Raw genomic sequence first — 17,731 nt, 5'->3', positions numbered from 1 at the left:
AACTACCCTAAGACCCAACAATTACACTACAAGGTATTTATCCAAAGGGTAAAAAAATGCTGATTCAAAGGGGTGCATGCACCCCAATGTTTCTAGCAGCACTCTCAACAACAGCAAATTATGGAAAAAAACCCAATGTCCATCAACTGATGAATGGATGAAGAAGATGTGGTTTATGTACACAATGGAATATTACTTGGTGATAAAAACAAAACAAAACAATGAAATGTTGCTATCTGCAACAATGTGGATGGAACTGGAGGGTATTATTCTAAACAAAATAAGTCAGAGAAAGACAGATGTCACATGATTTCACTCATATGTGGAATTTGAGAAACTTAACAGATGAACATAGGGGAAGGGAAGCAAAAATAAGATAAAAACACAGAGGGAAGCAAACCATAAGAGACCCTTAAATACAGAGAATGAGGGAGGTGGGTGGGGGGGATGGGTTAGATGGATGGTGGGCATTAAGGAGGGCACTCTTCAGGATGAGCACTGGGCATCTTATGTAAGAGATGAATCACTGGGTTCTACTCCTGAAGCCAAGACTACACTGTATGTTAACGAACTTGAGAATAAAAGAAGAAAAAAAAGAAGTTTCTTAAAATAGAGCATCTTTCAGAAACAGATGCTTTCCCATATTTTTGTTGTTAAATAGAAGTAAGATAGGTTGATCGATAAAGGACTTGGAATAATCAAAGCGACTCACGTGAGGATAAATTTTGTGAAAAAAAGAAGAATGAACACATGAGCTCCGAGAAAATAAGGAACAGAAAGAGAAGTTTTGTTAAAGACAAGTTTGTTCATACATAGTGTCATTTTAAGTGGATGATGGTACCAAATCACTATGGTATTTAGATTCCGTCAGATAATTTTAAAACTGTATTGCAGCAGTTTTGCCTTAAAATGTCAATACTTTCAATATGGCAAATTATATCCATCTTTTAAAACTTAGGAAACTTCTAAATGTCAACTTAAAAATGTACAACATAGCTTTTCAAAGTTCTTTTAAGAAATATGCAAGCAACAGGTTTGAAGACCACTGTTTCAGTCCTTTTCTTTCCTCTCTCTCCTTCTGAGGCTTCCGCCTCATAGTATCTTTACCTGTTGGGGACCCTCTGGGTTCACCTCTGAACAGCTGCCCTCTCATTTTCCACCGTCCCTTGGATCACAAGCACCGATCTGGACCTTTAAACCCAGATCGGCCCCCGCGCATGTAAGATACATCTCCAGCTGGATGTGTCACAGGTACCTCAAGCTTAATTTGCACCAAACTCGAGTTGTCTCACCTTCGTTGCTCTTTCCTTAATCTCTATCACACTGTCACAGCCACGGAACCAACAGCCATCCAACAAGCTGGAAGGCCAGGATTCATCCAGGTCTCCTCCCTCATCTTTGCCAATTGCGAGGACTTGGCAGCCTTCCCTCCTAACTTACTCCAGCCTGTCTTGTCTCTGTTTCGCTGTCCTATCTCAGGCTCACACTCTCCATGTTCTCTCTGCCTCTAGTCTATCCACCTCAAATCCACCCTCCACAGAGCAGCCAGAGGTAATCTGTCAGACACAAGCATCCAGCGCCAGTTAAAGGCCACGCCCCTCAACACAGCACTTAGAATGAGGGCCGCTGCCGGTCTGCAAGAAAACTGTGTGTGCAACCTGCATAAGCAAAGGCAACCCTCTGGTACACAGGACCTGGCAGACTGCCCGAGCTGGATTTCGGTCCTCGGTTGTCCCCTCGACCTACAGAAGTTAACTTCCAAGTATTACATGTTACCTCTAGTGAATCTGCCTGTGACATTTCCCAAAGCCAGAAGGTACAGTACACCTAGCACTGGAGGAGAGCATACAGCCACCGGTACACAGGACAATTAGGACAGACATCGAGTATACACAGCTCTCTTGCCATCAAGACATCAGGCGATTTCCCATTTCAGTTTGCCCATCCTTTTTACAAGAGCAAAACTATTCATGGATAAACAGGTAAATATCTAATTTCACATTTAAAACTTCAAAAAATTTTAAGTGAACCGTATGAAAATCTTTGTGAAAACAAACACAGTTTTATATTGGAGTCCTGGTGGAGTTAAGCATGAAATCTCCATCTTAAGTGAACGTATTTGCCTTTTAAAAACTAACACCCATGGAAAGGTATAGCCACTTTGGAAACAGTCTAGTAATTTCTCAAACGGCAAACAGAGAACTACCATATGATACAGCAATTCTACTCCTGGGCATATTCCCAAGAGAAAGGAAAATTCATGGTCACATAAAAACTTGTGCATGAGGGGCGCCTGGGTGGCGCAGTCGGTTAAGCGTCCGACTTCAGCCAGGTCATGATCTCGCGGTCCGTGAGTTCAAGCCCCGCGTCGGGCTCTGGGCTGATGGCTCGGAGCCTGGAGCCTGCTTCCAATTCTGTGTCTCCCTCTCTCTCTGCCCCTCCCCCGTTCATGCTCTGTCTCTCTCTATCCCAAAAATAAATAAACGTTGAAAAAAAAAAAAAAAAAAAAAAAACTTGTGCATGAGTGCTCCTAGCAGCATTACTCATAACAATCAAAAAGTGAAAACTCAAATATTTACCAATTGATGACTAGACAAATGAGGCATATAAAGAAAAAACAAACATCAGATTTTCATACTAAAAATCTCTGTACACTCTTAAACTTAAAAGTTCTTACATCTCACGGACTTCCTTGACCTCTTAGTACCATTTTTAAATACCTTTAAAACAAATTAAAGTTTTTAAATGGGCTTTTTACTGTAATATACCTATACCTTATCATTTAATTTTGAGGAAAAGATAACTCTCGTCAGGGGGAACATGTCATAAAGTTCATAGCTATTCAAAACACATCTAGGATTACATCAGTAGATTTTATTTTTTCCTAGCTATGGAAATTTAGTTCACCTAAATTTTCAAATGTATAAGCATGATTTGGCTTCTTCTTTTGTTGCTCAAGGGAAAACCAATGATCTGAATTTTGGTGAATCTTTTATAACATCTGAAACTACCTTAAGCTGTTCTGCAATTTTTTATCTAAATATCCAAATACTCTAATTATGTGGACTAATTTTTCTGATGAAATCTACAAATACGACTGAGGACATTTCACCCAGAAATGACTCATATTTTAAGAGTATGGTTTGTAAAATGATAGACATTCACTAACCAAAAAAATTCCAGGAACACATAATAAAACTAAGCAGCAAATTGCCCCAAATCCCACCACATGGAAACAATGCTAAAATTGGGTGAATCCTGTACCCAGACATCACTTTATTTTTACATATGGGTAAATGGATACACAGGCAAAAATAAAACTTTAAGTGAAGAATATTTGGTTTGTTTTTATACAGGTATTAGGAGAAAAAAATAAAATGAAATAAAGCTTAAATTGGAAGGAATTGCTCCTTTACCACAAGAAATTCATTCCTAAAAGATTATTGCTAAAGGATAAGGGGAAAACTATGAAAAGCATTAAGATGGGATTTTTTTTTTTATAAGCCTAACATTTCCATTTTAGAAGTATCAGATTACTCCAGACACAATCTTCAAGTGCGTACCTTTAAACGTCTCCCAATACCTACAATACCTCTAGATCCTGTAGTTACATTACTATTACTTTGTCGAGATTTGCTATTGACGTTCAGTTATGGAACCATAATTCGTCCAGATGTCTCACATGGACTTTTTACTTACAACGGTGTGTGGCTTACTACAGTCCTTTTACCATGGCTTCCATTCTTTGGCTGGATTCTATCACCTAAAATTCTTCCAAGAAGTTTAAGTTTTCAGTCTAAGACTGTCCACCTGTCGCTTTTATTCTTAAACTTGAGTGGTACATAATATTCTTGGATCTCATTTCTTTTCCTCCGAACTTTGTGGCTACTGCTCCCCTATCTTCTATCCTGTAGTTGCTTGAAGCCAGACTTGTTCTTCCCTGTCAAGGATTTCTTTTGCTTCCTGAATTCCTGATTCTTTTACTTACCCTTGAACTGTGAAAATGAGCCAAGTTCTGTCCTGATACTGATCATTCTGTGTAATTATCCCTGGAGCAAAATATGCCCTATCCATCTACAGAGTTCTTCCTTCACTTTAAAATTATCAATTATTACTTCCTTTCCTTGACAGGTTTTCCACCTCAGAAACACACATTCTCATGAAATTTTGGATGGTTTTAATTTATCAACTGCTTTATAATTGCTTTACTTTTATTCTTTTCTTCTGCATCCACTCTGATTGTCTCTGCACTTTCTCACATGACAAAGGTCTAACTTTTAGCCACAGCTGTTGTATTCCTTGCTTTTTTATATTTTATACACTGAATTTATAATGGTGGGCCTGGGGGAACTGGAATGTCCTCATTTTATCTAATTGGGTTGTCTTGTACTGTTGTCAAATATCTTCTTTTTAAAAGGTTTTAAGTTCGCCTACAGTGTATAGCACTTAGGGGGCAATTTCTTCATTGTTTTGTCTTCTTACACACTGGGCGCTTTGTTTTTGACACTCTGTATTGCCTTCTTTAATTTTCTCTTCCAGGAATACCTTTGCCCTGTCCATGGCTTCATTACCCTCCTGCCCAAGGATGTCACATGCAGCCCTACCCAGACTTTGTCTTCGCTATAAAATGGTATGCGTGCCTTTTCCTTGCTCATCCACTTTGCTTGGCATTTGTCTGCAGACAGAGGACTGGCGTTGGCTTTCTACATGCTTTTCTATAGCTGAGGGAATAGGGAAATGGGGCAAAGGAGAAGAAAACTTGGTTGGGGCTATGTTGCCCTTCTCGAGGATGCTGGCCCGCCCTACAAGCCAGATGCGTAAACCAGTCCTGAGGGCTTCAGCTCATCACTTTGGAAAACGGCACACCGTGCCCGCCCCTCCTGCGAGATGGCGCAAGAGGGGTTCCCAAGCAAACAGTTCACTACTACTACACCCTAACTATTCACATTTTCTCAAATTAGGGAGTATTTCCGAGAAATCTTAGGATTTTATTGACCCTCCTTCTTTCTTCAACACTGCTTCTTTGAGAGTAGAAGTAGGAACTAGGTGCAAGATTCTTCTAATTCCTTCCTTAAATGCCATTTTCCCAAGTTTATGGCAGTGGCTGTATGCCTTTCCTGCTTTATACAGGGTGGGTTTTAGCCACTTTTCGAAAAGCTATTTTTATGTATTTGCTAGATATGACGGAGGAGAGTGATCTGAATTCCCTGCACAACCTTCACCAAGGAATGTATTTTATTATAATTTTAAACACAGCCAAATAATTTCAATCCTTTTATCATCTTAAAACCTAAACAGTAAACTTATCTTTATAATAGGAAATCAGGTTCTTTACAAAATTGCTAAAACAAGAAAGGCAGAAAGGCAATTTAATAAAAAGTAGTTATTATACTTTAGATTAAGAGTGAAAATGGCGCAAGAGAGCAGAGATGGTAAGGACACTGCGGAAGTGAGAGCCTTCCGTGAACAGGCCAACATCACCTGATCACAGACTATCCTTTGAGGACAATCTCATTACTATTCTCATTATTACAGGTGAGAAAACTAAGCCTTAAAGAATCTAAATCAGGAATTTGCAACCCTCGTTGCAAATGAGAATGACCTGGGAAACTCTAGACCCACACGAACGCCTGGGCCCAATCCCAGGAGCGGATTTAATAATTCTGAGATGGAGTGTGGGCATCAAGTTTAAAAACCAAGGTGCTTCTAAAATGCCGCCGAAACCGAAAACACCAGTTTACACATACGACCAAGGCCATAAGCTGACCAGAATGCAAACCTAGTCCACCAGACTTCCCACTACACAGCACCAACTGTGAACTCTGGAAACAAGTTTGAGGAGTTTTTTTAACTATTATGATAACTACTCCAAAAGATCATCAGATATAAAAGAGCCCAATATGTAAATAAGTGACCACTCACAGCTTGGTTAATAAAATTATCGAGGAAAAGTAACGTTAAATTTAATGGCACACTTATGAAGTGAGTATACACACACCGCAGAAGGTGCATCCTAGATGGAAACACAAAAGAACGCCATTACCTGTCAGAACCTGGGTGAAATTCCGAGAGCAAGGAAGGTCGTCTGCGAAGCTGCTGTTGCTGCTGCTGCTGCAAGAGCTGTGACGCCTGGCTGACTTCAAGATGAGAAGAACGATAATCAGGGACTGCAAATTCCTAATAGGGAAAAAATCATAAATTAATTATTAGCCAAAAATTGAAAAGCATCGTGAAATTAAACCAAGTATCAATGCACAGAGGCAGTGACGGGCTGCTAAGTGTGGAAAGAAGCAGCAATGATGGTTTCAGTCCTTCACTGATCTGATTTTTTCCTCTTAAACCTAACCATCAACATTTTAACCGAGCATCATTCAGAAGAATTCAAAATGAAATTTTGTGTTCAGTCTACATTTCCCTCATTCTACTGTAACATGCATTATAAGTAACTCTCACTCCATATTACTCAAATAGTAAGATCTCAAACTCACGTGTTCAATATGAAATCTTAAAAATTATTCCAAATTAAATTCAAAATCAGTAAGCTAGCAGGGCCACAAAAGCCATTCGGTTAAATTCATGAAAATTTACAAACGAAGAGACGTAAGTCCAGAGATTCAATCTGCTAGGTAAGAGTAACACTCTCCATCATTCTAGGTGGGTGCCTTTATGTTTATTTTCCTACTTTTGACTCTTCGTTGAAAAAACAAAACCTTCTTTTCAAAAGTAGTCCATTAATGCTAACAATCATAAACAGGTATTTATACCCAGAAATGCCAAATAACCCAGGAATTCCACTCCTAGGTATATACACAAGGTATATGTCCATACACAAAACTTTGTACACAAATTTTCAAAGTAGTGTTATTCACCATAGCCAAAAACCAGAAGGAATCCAAATGCCCAGTGACTCATGAATGGATCAACAAAATGTGGTGTATCTATGCTGTGGGATATTATTCAATCATCAAAAAGACTGAAGTACTAACGATATACGCTACAACCTAGATGAACCTAGAAAACATAATACTATGTTAAATACAAACAGACATAAAAGGGCACATATTTTGTGATTCTGTTTATATAAAATGTCTGTTAAGAAACAAATCAATAGAGACAGAAAGTAGATTAGTGGTTGCCAGGGGATGGAGGGAAGGGGGGAATTGGGATTAACTACTATGAGGTATAGGTTTCATTTCATTCCAAGTTCTGGAATTAGGTAACAGTAATGGATGCCCAACATTTGTGAATATACTAAAAGATATTATATACTTTAAAATGGTTTTATGTTATATGAATTGTATGTCAACAAAAATTTTTAATCACAAACATAAAATTGAGCTGCCCAGACTGAAACATGGAATAAATAAGAGGCCTAGAGCCCTTTGCTATAAACAGATAATAGTAAAACATAATTCATACAGTCTAAGAAAAAATATCGGATACAAAGTTGAAAACATAACCAAGAAACACTATAAACACTGAAAAAAAGTCAAAGCCACTTAAAAAAAAAAAAAAGCACCAGGGCATCTGGGTGGCTCGGTCAGTTAAGCACCTGACTTCAGCTCAGGTCATGATCTCATGGTTCATGAGTTCAAGCCCTGAACTATGTGTCAGCAAAGAGCCTGCTTCAGATCCTCTGTCTCTCTCTCTCTCTCTCTCTCTCTCTCTCTCTCTGCCCCTCTCCCACTTAATACCCGCGCAATCTCTCTCAAAAATAAACATTTAAAAAAATAAAAAATTTAAAAAGAACCAAAACTCACTCAGAAAAGAATTTACAAAGAAATAGATAAAAGACTGAGTAAAAGTACAAAACACACAAAAGTATAAATGATATCCTCAAATAGCAATCAAAGAAATTAAAAAGTTGATCAGTAAAATAGAACAGGTGAAGAGCAAATTAAAGTGAAGACAGAACAGAGAAATTCTCTCAGACAACAGTGAAGCACATATAGATATAGCATATAAAAATACAGAAATTAGAGACGTTAAAAATGGCAGCTAGAGTAAAAAGCTCAACATTCATGATCTACCGGTGAGAGGCAATATTCTAGGAAATAATAGGACAGCATTTCTCAGAAGTTAAAAAGACAAAGCCTTCGGATTAAAAAGGGCTTAAGAGAAAAGCTGGACATATTCTAAAAATTAATCCATCACACTGGATGGACACATCAAAAATTTCAGAAAAGTGAGAATAAAGAGAAAATTTTACTAGATATCATAAGGTCCTTAAAAAAAGGTTTCCTACAAAGTAACAAGGATCATAATAAAAACAGGTTTCTCATCAGCAACACTGTATAGAAGGAAACAGACAAACAACATATTCCAAGTTCAAAGGAAAATAACTTAGAACCTACAAATTCAATAACCACACCCTCTCAAATTTTAGGACTACAAACTTTTCAGAATTCAAGAACTCGGAAAATTTACCAACCACAGCCTCTCTCTGAAAGAATTTCTAAAGGATGTATCCAGCAGGACAAATTAAGAGTAAGGAGTAAACTAAAACGAACAGTGCACTTGGATTCCAGCTATGAGCAGGTTACTGTCCAGAATTACATTCCCATAGTAAACAGCCAAAAAAGTGGGCAAAATATAGTGACTATTCTCAGACATCAGAAAACAGACTGCACAGGACTCAATCTCTGAGAAAAATCACACAAATGAGGTAAGTCCTACAGTACTCCAGACTTTTCTGCCTAAAGGCAATTTCCAAATTGTGTCCCTGGGAAGGGAACCCGAACAGTGTTCTGTAATCTTGTTCACTGAAGAAGCAACCACACTAGTTTGGTAAAGCCATGTGGACAGGATTTCTGGAGACTTTCTATGAGAAGAGAGTTAAACAGAGAAAGACTTCCTGAAATGTGAATTTGGGTTCTCCTAAGTCTTTGGATGAATTCCAATCTGTAAAGGCACAGGGGAGAACATAGACCAGTCTCAAACAACTCTGGTTGTTCTTAGAATAAACAGGAGAAACTATAAAACACACACTTCCCAGAGCACACATGGGGCCAGAACTCATTCGAGTTTCCTCCAGCCAAAGGGAAGAAACTTCAATGAATACATAAAATAATCACTAGATATCCCAGGACGAATAAGACCTAGAATAAAGACTACTCTCGACTTGCCCTTAAAGAGTTTAAAAATAAACTTCAAAAAGTAATTTAACTGGCCACCAGAAGGCATTCAACTTTCTTTAAAGGAATACAACAAAAGCCACTAATAAAATGTATACAATTCACAATGTTCATATTCCATTCAAAAATGAAAAATCCAATGTCTGTAATGAAAATCTCCCTGGATGAAATTAACACTTAGCTGGAACCCCAGAAGAAGAAGGAAAAAAAAAAAAAAAAACCACTGAACATGAAGTCATCATAAAACTAAGCAAACTGATAAAAAACAAAAAACAGAAAAAATAAAATGAATAGAGGTCCAGTGACCTGTAGGATAATACAAAACACAAGTCATTTGTGTTTCAGAATAAAACTAGGGGGAAAGTACACAAAAAAATGTATCTGAAGAAATAATGGCTAAGAACTGCCAAATTTTATGAAAATTATAAATCCACAGAAGCATGAAGTTCAGTGAATGTCAATACTTATATATAAAGATAAGAATGACCAAAGGTCAGAAAACCACATAAGCCAGAACACAACAAATGGCATCTATTAAAGTGCTAAAAGAAAATAACGGTCAGGGTGCCTGGCTCAGTCGGTTAAGCGTCTGACTTCAGCTCAGGCCATGATCTCACAACTCATGAGTTGGAGCCCCGCATGGGGCTCTCTGCTCTCAGCGCGGAGCCTGCCTTGGATCCTGTCTCCCTCTCTCTCTGTCCTTCCCTCACTGGCACTCTGTCTCTCTCAAAAATAAACAAACATTAAGAAAAAGAAAAGAGGGGCACCTGGGTGACTCAGTTGGTTAAACGTCCAACTTTGGCTCAGGTCATGATCTCACAGTTTGTGAGTTCAAGCCCCACGTTGCACTCTATGCTGATAGCTCAGAGCCTGGAGCCTGCTTCAGATTCTGCGTCTCCCTCTCTCTCTGCCCCTCCCCTGCTCACATTCTGTCTCTCCCTCTCAAAAATAAACATTAAAAAAAAATTTTTTTAAACAAAAAAAAAAAAAAAGAAAAGAAAAAGAACAGAACTGTCAACTTAGAATTCTGTATCCAGTAAAAATATTCTTTAAAAATAAAGCTGAGGGACACCTGGATGGCTCAGTCAGTTGAGCATCAGACTCTACTCCTGATTTCCACTGAGGTCATGATCACAGGGTCGTGGGATCAAGCCCTGTGGCAGACTCCGTGCTGAGCACGGAGACTGTTTAATATTTTCTTTCTCTCCCCCTGCCCCCCTCCCCCATTCACACAAGCTCACACTCTCTAAAAAAATTAAAATAAAATAAAATAAATAAAACTGAAATAAACTTTTTCAAATAAATAAAAGTTGAGAGTTCACTGCCAAAAGGCACACACTAAGAGAAATGACGTTCTTTAGGCAAAAAGAAAATAGCATCAAAAGGAAACTGAATATATACAAAGAAGTGAAAGATGCCAGAAATGTTATATATGTGGGCAGTTAGAGAAGGAACAAAATAATGAGGAGAAATCAAGAAAATAGAAAAAAAAACAGTAAAAATGGATGAAACCAAAGTTAGTTATTCTCAGAAAAGAATCAATTAAATTGAGAAACCTCAAGGCTAGACTAATAAAGAAAAAAAAGAAGGGAAAAATACTTATCAACATGAGGAATGACATCACAACAGATCTCAAAGACACTGAAAAGATAACAGGAATATTATGACATCTTAATATAACTGAATATATTGAACAACAAAACTTACCCAAACTGACTCAACAAAAAATAAAGAATGTGAATTATAACTATTAAAGAAATTGAATGCATAATTTCAATTCTCCCCACAAAGAAAATTCTAGGCCCTGATGACTTCGCTGATAAATTCTATCAAATTTCTTAGGAAGAAAAAATACTAATCCTAAGAAAATACAGGAAGAGGGAACACTTCCCAAGCTTCTCATTGAAGTATAATCAGCATATAATGTTATGTTAGTTTCAGGTGTACACATATTGATTTGACAATTCTAGACATTACCCAATCAATACTCCCCAAGATACGTGTAGCCACCAGCTGCCAACAACATCCCTAATGGTGAAAGACTGAGTGTCTTCCTCTTAAGATCAGAAACAAGTCAAGGATATTTACTCTCACCTCTTCTATTCAACACTGTACTAGCAATTAAAGCCAGTTTAATAAGAAAGAAAGAGAAAAGCATCCAAAGGTACAAGCAAAACTGTCTACTCTCAGATTGCAGGATCACCTACATAGTAAATCTTATGAAATCTATTAAAAAGCAGCGAGAAGTAACAAGTAAGGTTGCAGGATACAGGATCAAATATACATGGGAGCAATGAACTGAAAACTAAATTCAAAAAAGCAATATATTTACAAATGCATCAAAAGTATGAAATATTTAGGAACAAATGTGACAGAAGATGTACATGACCTATGCACTGAAAACTACAAAACATTACCGAGAAAAATTAATGAAGACCTAAATAGATGGAGAATTATATCATGTTCATGGACCAGAAAAATCAAAGTGGATGAGATGTCAGTTCTCTCCCAAATTTATCTCTAGACTCAATACAAATCTAATCAAAACCCTAGAGGGGTGCCTGGGTGGCTCATTCGGTAAAACATCTGACTCTTGGTTTCAGCTCAGGTCATGATCTCCCGGCTCGTGAGTTTGATCCCTGCCGTGGGCTCTGGAGCTGACAGCAAGGAGTCTGCATGGGATTCTCTATCTCCCTCTTTCTCTGCCTCTCCCCTACTCGCTCTCCCTCTCTCAAAATAAATAAATAAACTAAAAAAAAAAAATTTAAAAACAGAAAACCCAGCAAGCGTTTCTGTAGAAACTCGCAAGGTGCTTCGAAAATGTACGCTCTCAAAATAAATAAACTTAAAAAAAAAAAATCCACTAAAATGAATACAGAGGGGCACCAGGGTGGCTCCATCAGTTAAGCCTCCAACTCTTGATCTCAGCTTAGGTCATGATGTCCTGGTTTGTGAGTCTGAGCCCTGAGTCAGGCTCTGTGCTGATAGCACAGAGCCTGCTTGGGATTTTCTCTCCCTCTCTGCCCCTCCCCCAATTATGTGCACGCACACACGTGTGCGCGCGCTCTCTCTCTCTCTCTCTCTCTCAAAATAAATAAACATTTCAGAAATAAAAAGTAAAAATTAATAAAATGTATATAGAAATGGCAAGAAATAAAATATTCCGAACAGTAATTCAGAAAAGAATCACTATTCAATTTCAATTTTACTATAAAGTTATAATAATCAAGACGGTGTGAAAAGCTTTATTAAAAGACGACATTTTGGGGGCACCTGGGTGGCTCAACTGGTTAAGCCTCCAACTCTTGATCTCAGGTCAGGTCATGACTTCATGGTTCAAAAGTTCAAGCCCCACATCGGGCTCTGTGCTGACAATACAGAGCCTGCTGAAGATTTCTCTCTCTCCCTCTCTCTGTCTCTCCCCTGCTCTTTCTCTCTCAAAAAATAATAAACATTAAGGAAAAAAAAAAAGACGTTTGTTTACACAGAAAATCACATAGGTGTGAGGTAAAGATACACAAAATACATCAATAGAATAGTACAGAGAGACCAGAAATACACTTGCACGTATATGATCAACTGACTTTCAATGAAAGTGCCAAAACCATTCAGAGGAGTAAGAAGAAACTTGTTTTTTTTTTTAAAGTTTATTTATTTATTTTGAGAGACAGACAGAGAGTACATGCAAATAGGGGAGGGACAGAGAGAGAGAGAGAATCTCAGGCAGGCAGGCTCTGCCTGTCAGCTCAGAGCCAACTCCAGGCTCCATCTCAGGAATGGTGAGATCGTGACCTGAGCCAAAATCAAGAGTTGGACCGAATGAGCCACCCAGACGCCCCAAGAAAAATCTTTTCAACAAATGGTTTCTAGAACAAGCGAATATCTATATGCAAAACAAGAACCTCAACCATTACCTCACACCATAAACAAAATTTAATTCAAAATAGGTGACAGACTATGTAAAACAGGATTTTAAAAACTTAAGAGGAGAAAACCTCAGTGATCTGGAGTTTGGCAAAATTCTTAAATATAACACTTAAAAAGCAAGAAATATTAAAGACAAAAGTTAATAAATTGGACTTGATACAAATTATAAAGATAAGCTGTCCAACAATACTGTTACGAAAATAAGGCAATACTTTATATAATCTAGATAAAACACAAAGATACATGTTTTCTAAATAATTTTATTTGTAATAGCCAAAACTGGAATAGGTAACTAGATAAACAAATTGTGATATATCCATAGGCAGCAATAAACAAAAATTAACTACTCAGATGCACCAGAACTTGAAGAAATCTCAAAAACATTATGGGAAGCAAAAGAAGCCACAGATAAAAGAGTTCACGTAAAATTCAAAACAAATATAATCTGTTATGACAAAAAGCAGAACAGTGGTTTCCTAGGAGCTGAGTTTGTGGAAAGTACGGGAGAAGGACTAATCTGGATGGGGCACATGGGAAACTTTATGGGGTGACAGAAATACATCTTCACTTTAGTGGTGGTTTTATGGGTGTATGAATCTGTGAAAATGTATACATATAAGAAAATTGTATTATGTATCAATTAAACCTTAAAGTTGATTTAAAAAAATAAAAACAGGGGAGCCTGGGTGGCTCAGTCGGTTAAGCGTCCGACTTCGGCTCAGGTCATGATCTCACAGATCATGAGTTCGAGCCCCGCGTCGGGCTCTGTGCTGACAGCCTGGAGCCTGGAGCCTGCTTCAGATTCTGTGTCTCCCTCACTCTCTGCCCCTCCCCCGCTCATACTCTGTCTTTCTCTGTCTCAAAAAATAAGCATTAAAAAAAAATTTTTTTTTTTAATAAAAACAAAGAAGCAGCAAACTAGGAAATCAGTATTCAGACAAAGACTATGGGTTGAGGGAAAACAATGCAACCAAAATTCAATAGCCAATGAGGATTTAAATTCTCAATCTAGCAATAGAAAGCAACTTCTTTAACTGAAAATGGACATCTACAGGCATGCCTGCGTGGTTCAGTCAGTTGAGTGTCCAACTCTTGATTTCAGCTCAAGTCATAATCTCACGGTTTGTGGAACAGAGTCTCATATTGGGCTCTGAGATGACAGTGTGGAGTCTGCTTGGGATTCTCTCTCCCCCTCTCTCTGCCCTTACCCCGCTCATGCGGAAGCTCCCCCTCTCTCTCAAAATGAATACATTAAAAAAAAAAAAATGTTCTAAGGGCATCTACAAAAATATGCAACTAACATACTTAATATTTAAAAAGTGAGGGGCGCCTGGGTGGCGCAGTCGGTTAAGCGTCCGACTTCAGCCAGGTCACGATCTCGCGGTCCGTGAATTCGAGCCCCGCGTCGGGCTCTGGGCTGATGGCTCAGAGCCTGGAGCCTGTTTCCGATTCTGTGTCTCCCTCTCTCTCTGCCCCTCCCCCGTTCATGCTCTGTCTCTCTCTGTCCCAAAAAAAATAAATAAACGTTGAAAAAAAAAAAATTAAAAAAAAAAAAAAAAAGTGAGAGGCACCTGGGTGGCTCAGTTGGTTAAGCGGCCGACTTCAGCTCAGGTCATGATCTCAGAGCTCTTGAGTTTGAGTCCCACATCGGGCTCTATGCTGACAGCCTGGAACCTAGAGCCTACTTAGGATTCTGTGTCTCCCTCTCTCTGCCCCTCTCCCGCTTGCGTGCTCACGCTCTCTCTCTCTCTCTCTCTTAAAATAAGTAAACTTTTAAAAAAAGACTGTTTTAAAATATATATATGTATTTATCAAATTAAATATGTTTATAAATAAATATATTGATTGATTGATTTGAAGGACAGAGCTAATCCCAAGCTGGCTCCGTGCTAACAGTGAGATCATGACCTGAGCCGAAATCAAGAGTTGGATGCTTAACCAACTGAGCCACACCCAGGCACCCCAAATTTGCTTTTCCTCTGAGATGACCATTTCATCCCTTCCCTTCTTCTTTTTCTTCAACCCTTACGTTCCTGTCCCAGCCTGCTCTGAGCTAATAATTTCTTCTCATATTTTATTTTTCACAAGTTAATCAGCATACAAACGCTTTCATCTTCCTACCGTCAGCCTCTCAAGAAGGTACAGGCCCTATCCTGGCCATCGCTCAAGAGATGCCAAGTTATCTGGCCAGCTTAATACTAAACCAGAACTTGAAGCAATAAAATAGGGTTTCTTAACCTGGAAACCCTAAACAACTGATATTTTTCTAACAACAACTCCTACAAATGAAAACAAAGACATGGGCGGGGCGGGGGGGGGGGTGGCGCCTGGGTGGCTCACTCGGGTAAGCATCTGACTCCAGCTCAGGTCACGATCTCAGTTCGTGAGTTTGAGCCCTGCATCCAGCTCTGTGCTGACAGCTCAGAGCCTGGAGCCTGCTTCCGATTCTGTCTCCCTCTCTCTTTGCCCCTCCCCCATTCTCTCTCTCTCTCTCTCAAAAACTAAATAAACATAAGAAAAAAAGTTTTTTTAAGGAAGAAAAAAGAAAGCAAAAGACGTGGTCACTAGCTGCAATCTGGCATAAAGCCAGACTAAGACAAAGATAATTAATCCCCAACCTTGGGTTCCTCATCTTTGAGAACGGTTCTTGCCATTTAAAATATACAGTTAGAACAATCGCATTTGGTTTCTGACCAACAAATGCATTAAACAGGAAAAGGAAAGAAAGCGCCAGCGGGCACGCGTGTGCGCGCACACACACACACACACACACACACGCGCGCACGCTACTTAGGCAAGTACATAGTAGTTGATCCTTACCTGCTGGTGACGCGTGCTGGGAAACGTGTACTGAACAGAGTGAGGAGGATAACGACTTTGTTCTGTGCTGAATGCTCCTTGGTTGGGAGGATAACCTGAACTTGACATTATCAGTAAAGAAGTCCTCACCAGGCTGTGAGATCAAGTCCAACAAACAATCATGTTTCTAGGAAACCACCTAAACAGGATGGGAAAAAATAGAATTAATAAGAACTAAAGCACCAGGTGTACTTCTAATAAATTATAACTATAGCTATATAAATAAAACCACAATTACCAGTAAAAGCTTTCTCTCATGTATTTACTTAATAGAAATTATTGAGGTTTGAAAAACATTAGTGGGTCTTTTCCTGTACACTTAAAAAAGCATTAATATATCACAAATATCAGTAGCTATATAAAGTAATACGATGTATATAAAATCTCAGCATGGAACTCGGCACATTGCAAATGCTCATTACTTGTCCTTTTTTTTTTTTTGATAACTGAGAATCAAATGTTATATATTATAGAAATAAAAACCTATGGTTGTAAATGTTGGGGTTGTGAAAAGTCAATTGTTAAAAAGATTCAAGATTATTTCCAAGGTAAGCATTGGTGCAGAGGAAATATTGTCTTTATTAAATAATTCCGCCCGCAAAACAGCCTAAGACAACAGTGAGGATGAGAAAGTATTCAAGGAAGAACACAGTGAACTTATCACTTCCAGGAAAACAACTGCCAGCGTTTATGAAAATTGGGATTTTGGAAAAACTTGTACTTGCTTCCGTGAGCTTGACGGCTTCCCCACATTTAAAGACTTTTCTGGCAAGACTGCTGGTGATACTAACAAGTGTGAGCTTTTCAGATATTACATAATAAAATAGGTCAACATTTGAAATGTCTATATAACTCAACGAATCAATATTTTCCAAATGACCAATATAGAATGTGACTAAATTACTCATGAGTGCAATATTTATTTAAAGTGCAAGACATTTTACTACAAATAAAGTACAAGACAACCCAATAAATGTTTAACGTGATAGAATATGAAAAGTTCATTGATGTGGCTTCAGATTCTACACAGCAATGAACCTTTAAAAAAAAACTGTCACTTATCTGGTTTGGGTATGGTATCAAAGAATATCTACAATTATCTAAAAAGGCTATTAAGGGGTGCCTGGGTGGCTCAGTTGGTTAAGAGTCTGACTCTTGATTTCTCAGGTCATGGTCTCACAGATCGTGAGTTTGAACCCCACGTCGAGCACGCTGCTGTCAGCGTGGGCTTGCTTGGATCCTCTGTCCCCCTCTCTCTGCCTCTCCCCTGCTTGTGCACTTGTGCACTCTCTTGCTCGCTCGCTCTCTCTCCTCTCTCAAAACTCAGCATGAAAAAAAATTAAAATAAAAAGGCTATTAAAATCCCCTCTCTTCCCAAATACTGCATGAGATTAGCTTTTCTTTATAAACTTCAATCAAAACAATATTGCAAGACTTAATGCAGAAAGCAGATATGAGAATAAAACTATCTTTTTAAGCCAGATATCAGACGTTTGCAAAAATGTAACACAATGCCACTCTTCTTATCAAATTTTGTTTTTATTCCAGAAAACAGTTACTTATCATAAAAATGTTATTTATCTAGGGGCGCCTGGGTGGCTCAGTTGGTTAAGCCTCCGACTTCGGCTCAGGTCATGATCTCACAGTTCATGGGTTCAAGCCCCGCATGGGCTCTCTGCTGAAAGCTCAGAGCCTGGAGCCTGCTTCAGAGTCTGTGTCTCCCTCTCTCTCTGCCCCTCCCTGTTCACGCTCTGTCTGTCTCTCAAAAATAAATAAATGTAAAAAAAAAAAAAAAAAAATGTAATGTTATT

At 38.5% G+C, this 17,731-nt stretch overlaps 1 protein-coding gene across 17 annotated transcripts in view; it reads right to left on the bottom strand.

The window, feature by feature from the left end:
• The window catches only part of NCOR1 (nuclear receptor corepressor 1), a 161,107-nt gene that overhangs the window by 121,937 nt on the left and 21,439 nt on the right, over positions 1 to 17,731 (bottom strand). For all 17 annotated transcript variants that reach the window (XM_086686110.1, XM_086686120.1, XM_086686116.1 and 14 more), the window contains exons 2-3: positions 15,882 to 16,059; positions 6,044 to 6,177 (exon numbers count right to left, since the gene is read on the bottom strand). In XM_086686110.1, the coding sequence (XP_086542236.1) occupies positions 6,044 to 6,177; positions 15,882 to 15,989 (242 nt within the window). In that variant the 5' untranslated portion in view covers positions 15,990 to 16,059. The remainder of the gene's footprint in view (positions 1 to 6,043; positions 6,178 to 15,881; positions 16,060 to 17,731) is intronic.

Source organism: Puma concolor, chromosome E1 (assembly GCF_028749965.1).
Source record: "Puma concolor isolate L17-30 chromosome E1, mPumCon1.1.hap2, whole genome shotgun sequence".
Classification (NCBI taxonomy): domain Eukaryota; kingdom Metazoa; phylum Chordata; class Mammalia; order Carnivora; family Felidae; genus Puma; species Puma concolor.
The sequence above is the reverse complement of the archived record's forward strand: the minus strand, read 5'-3'. Positions and strand labels throughout refer to the sequence as shown.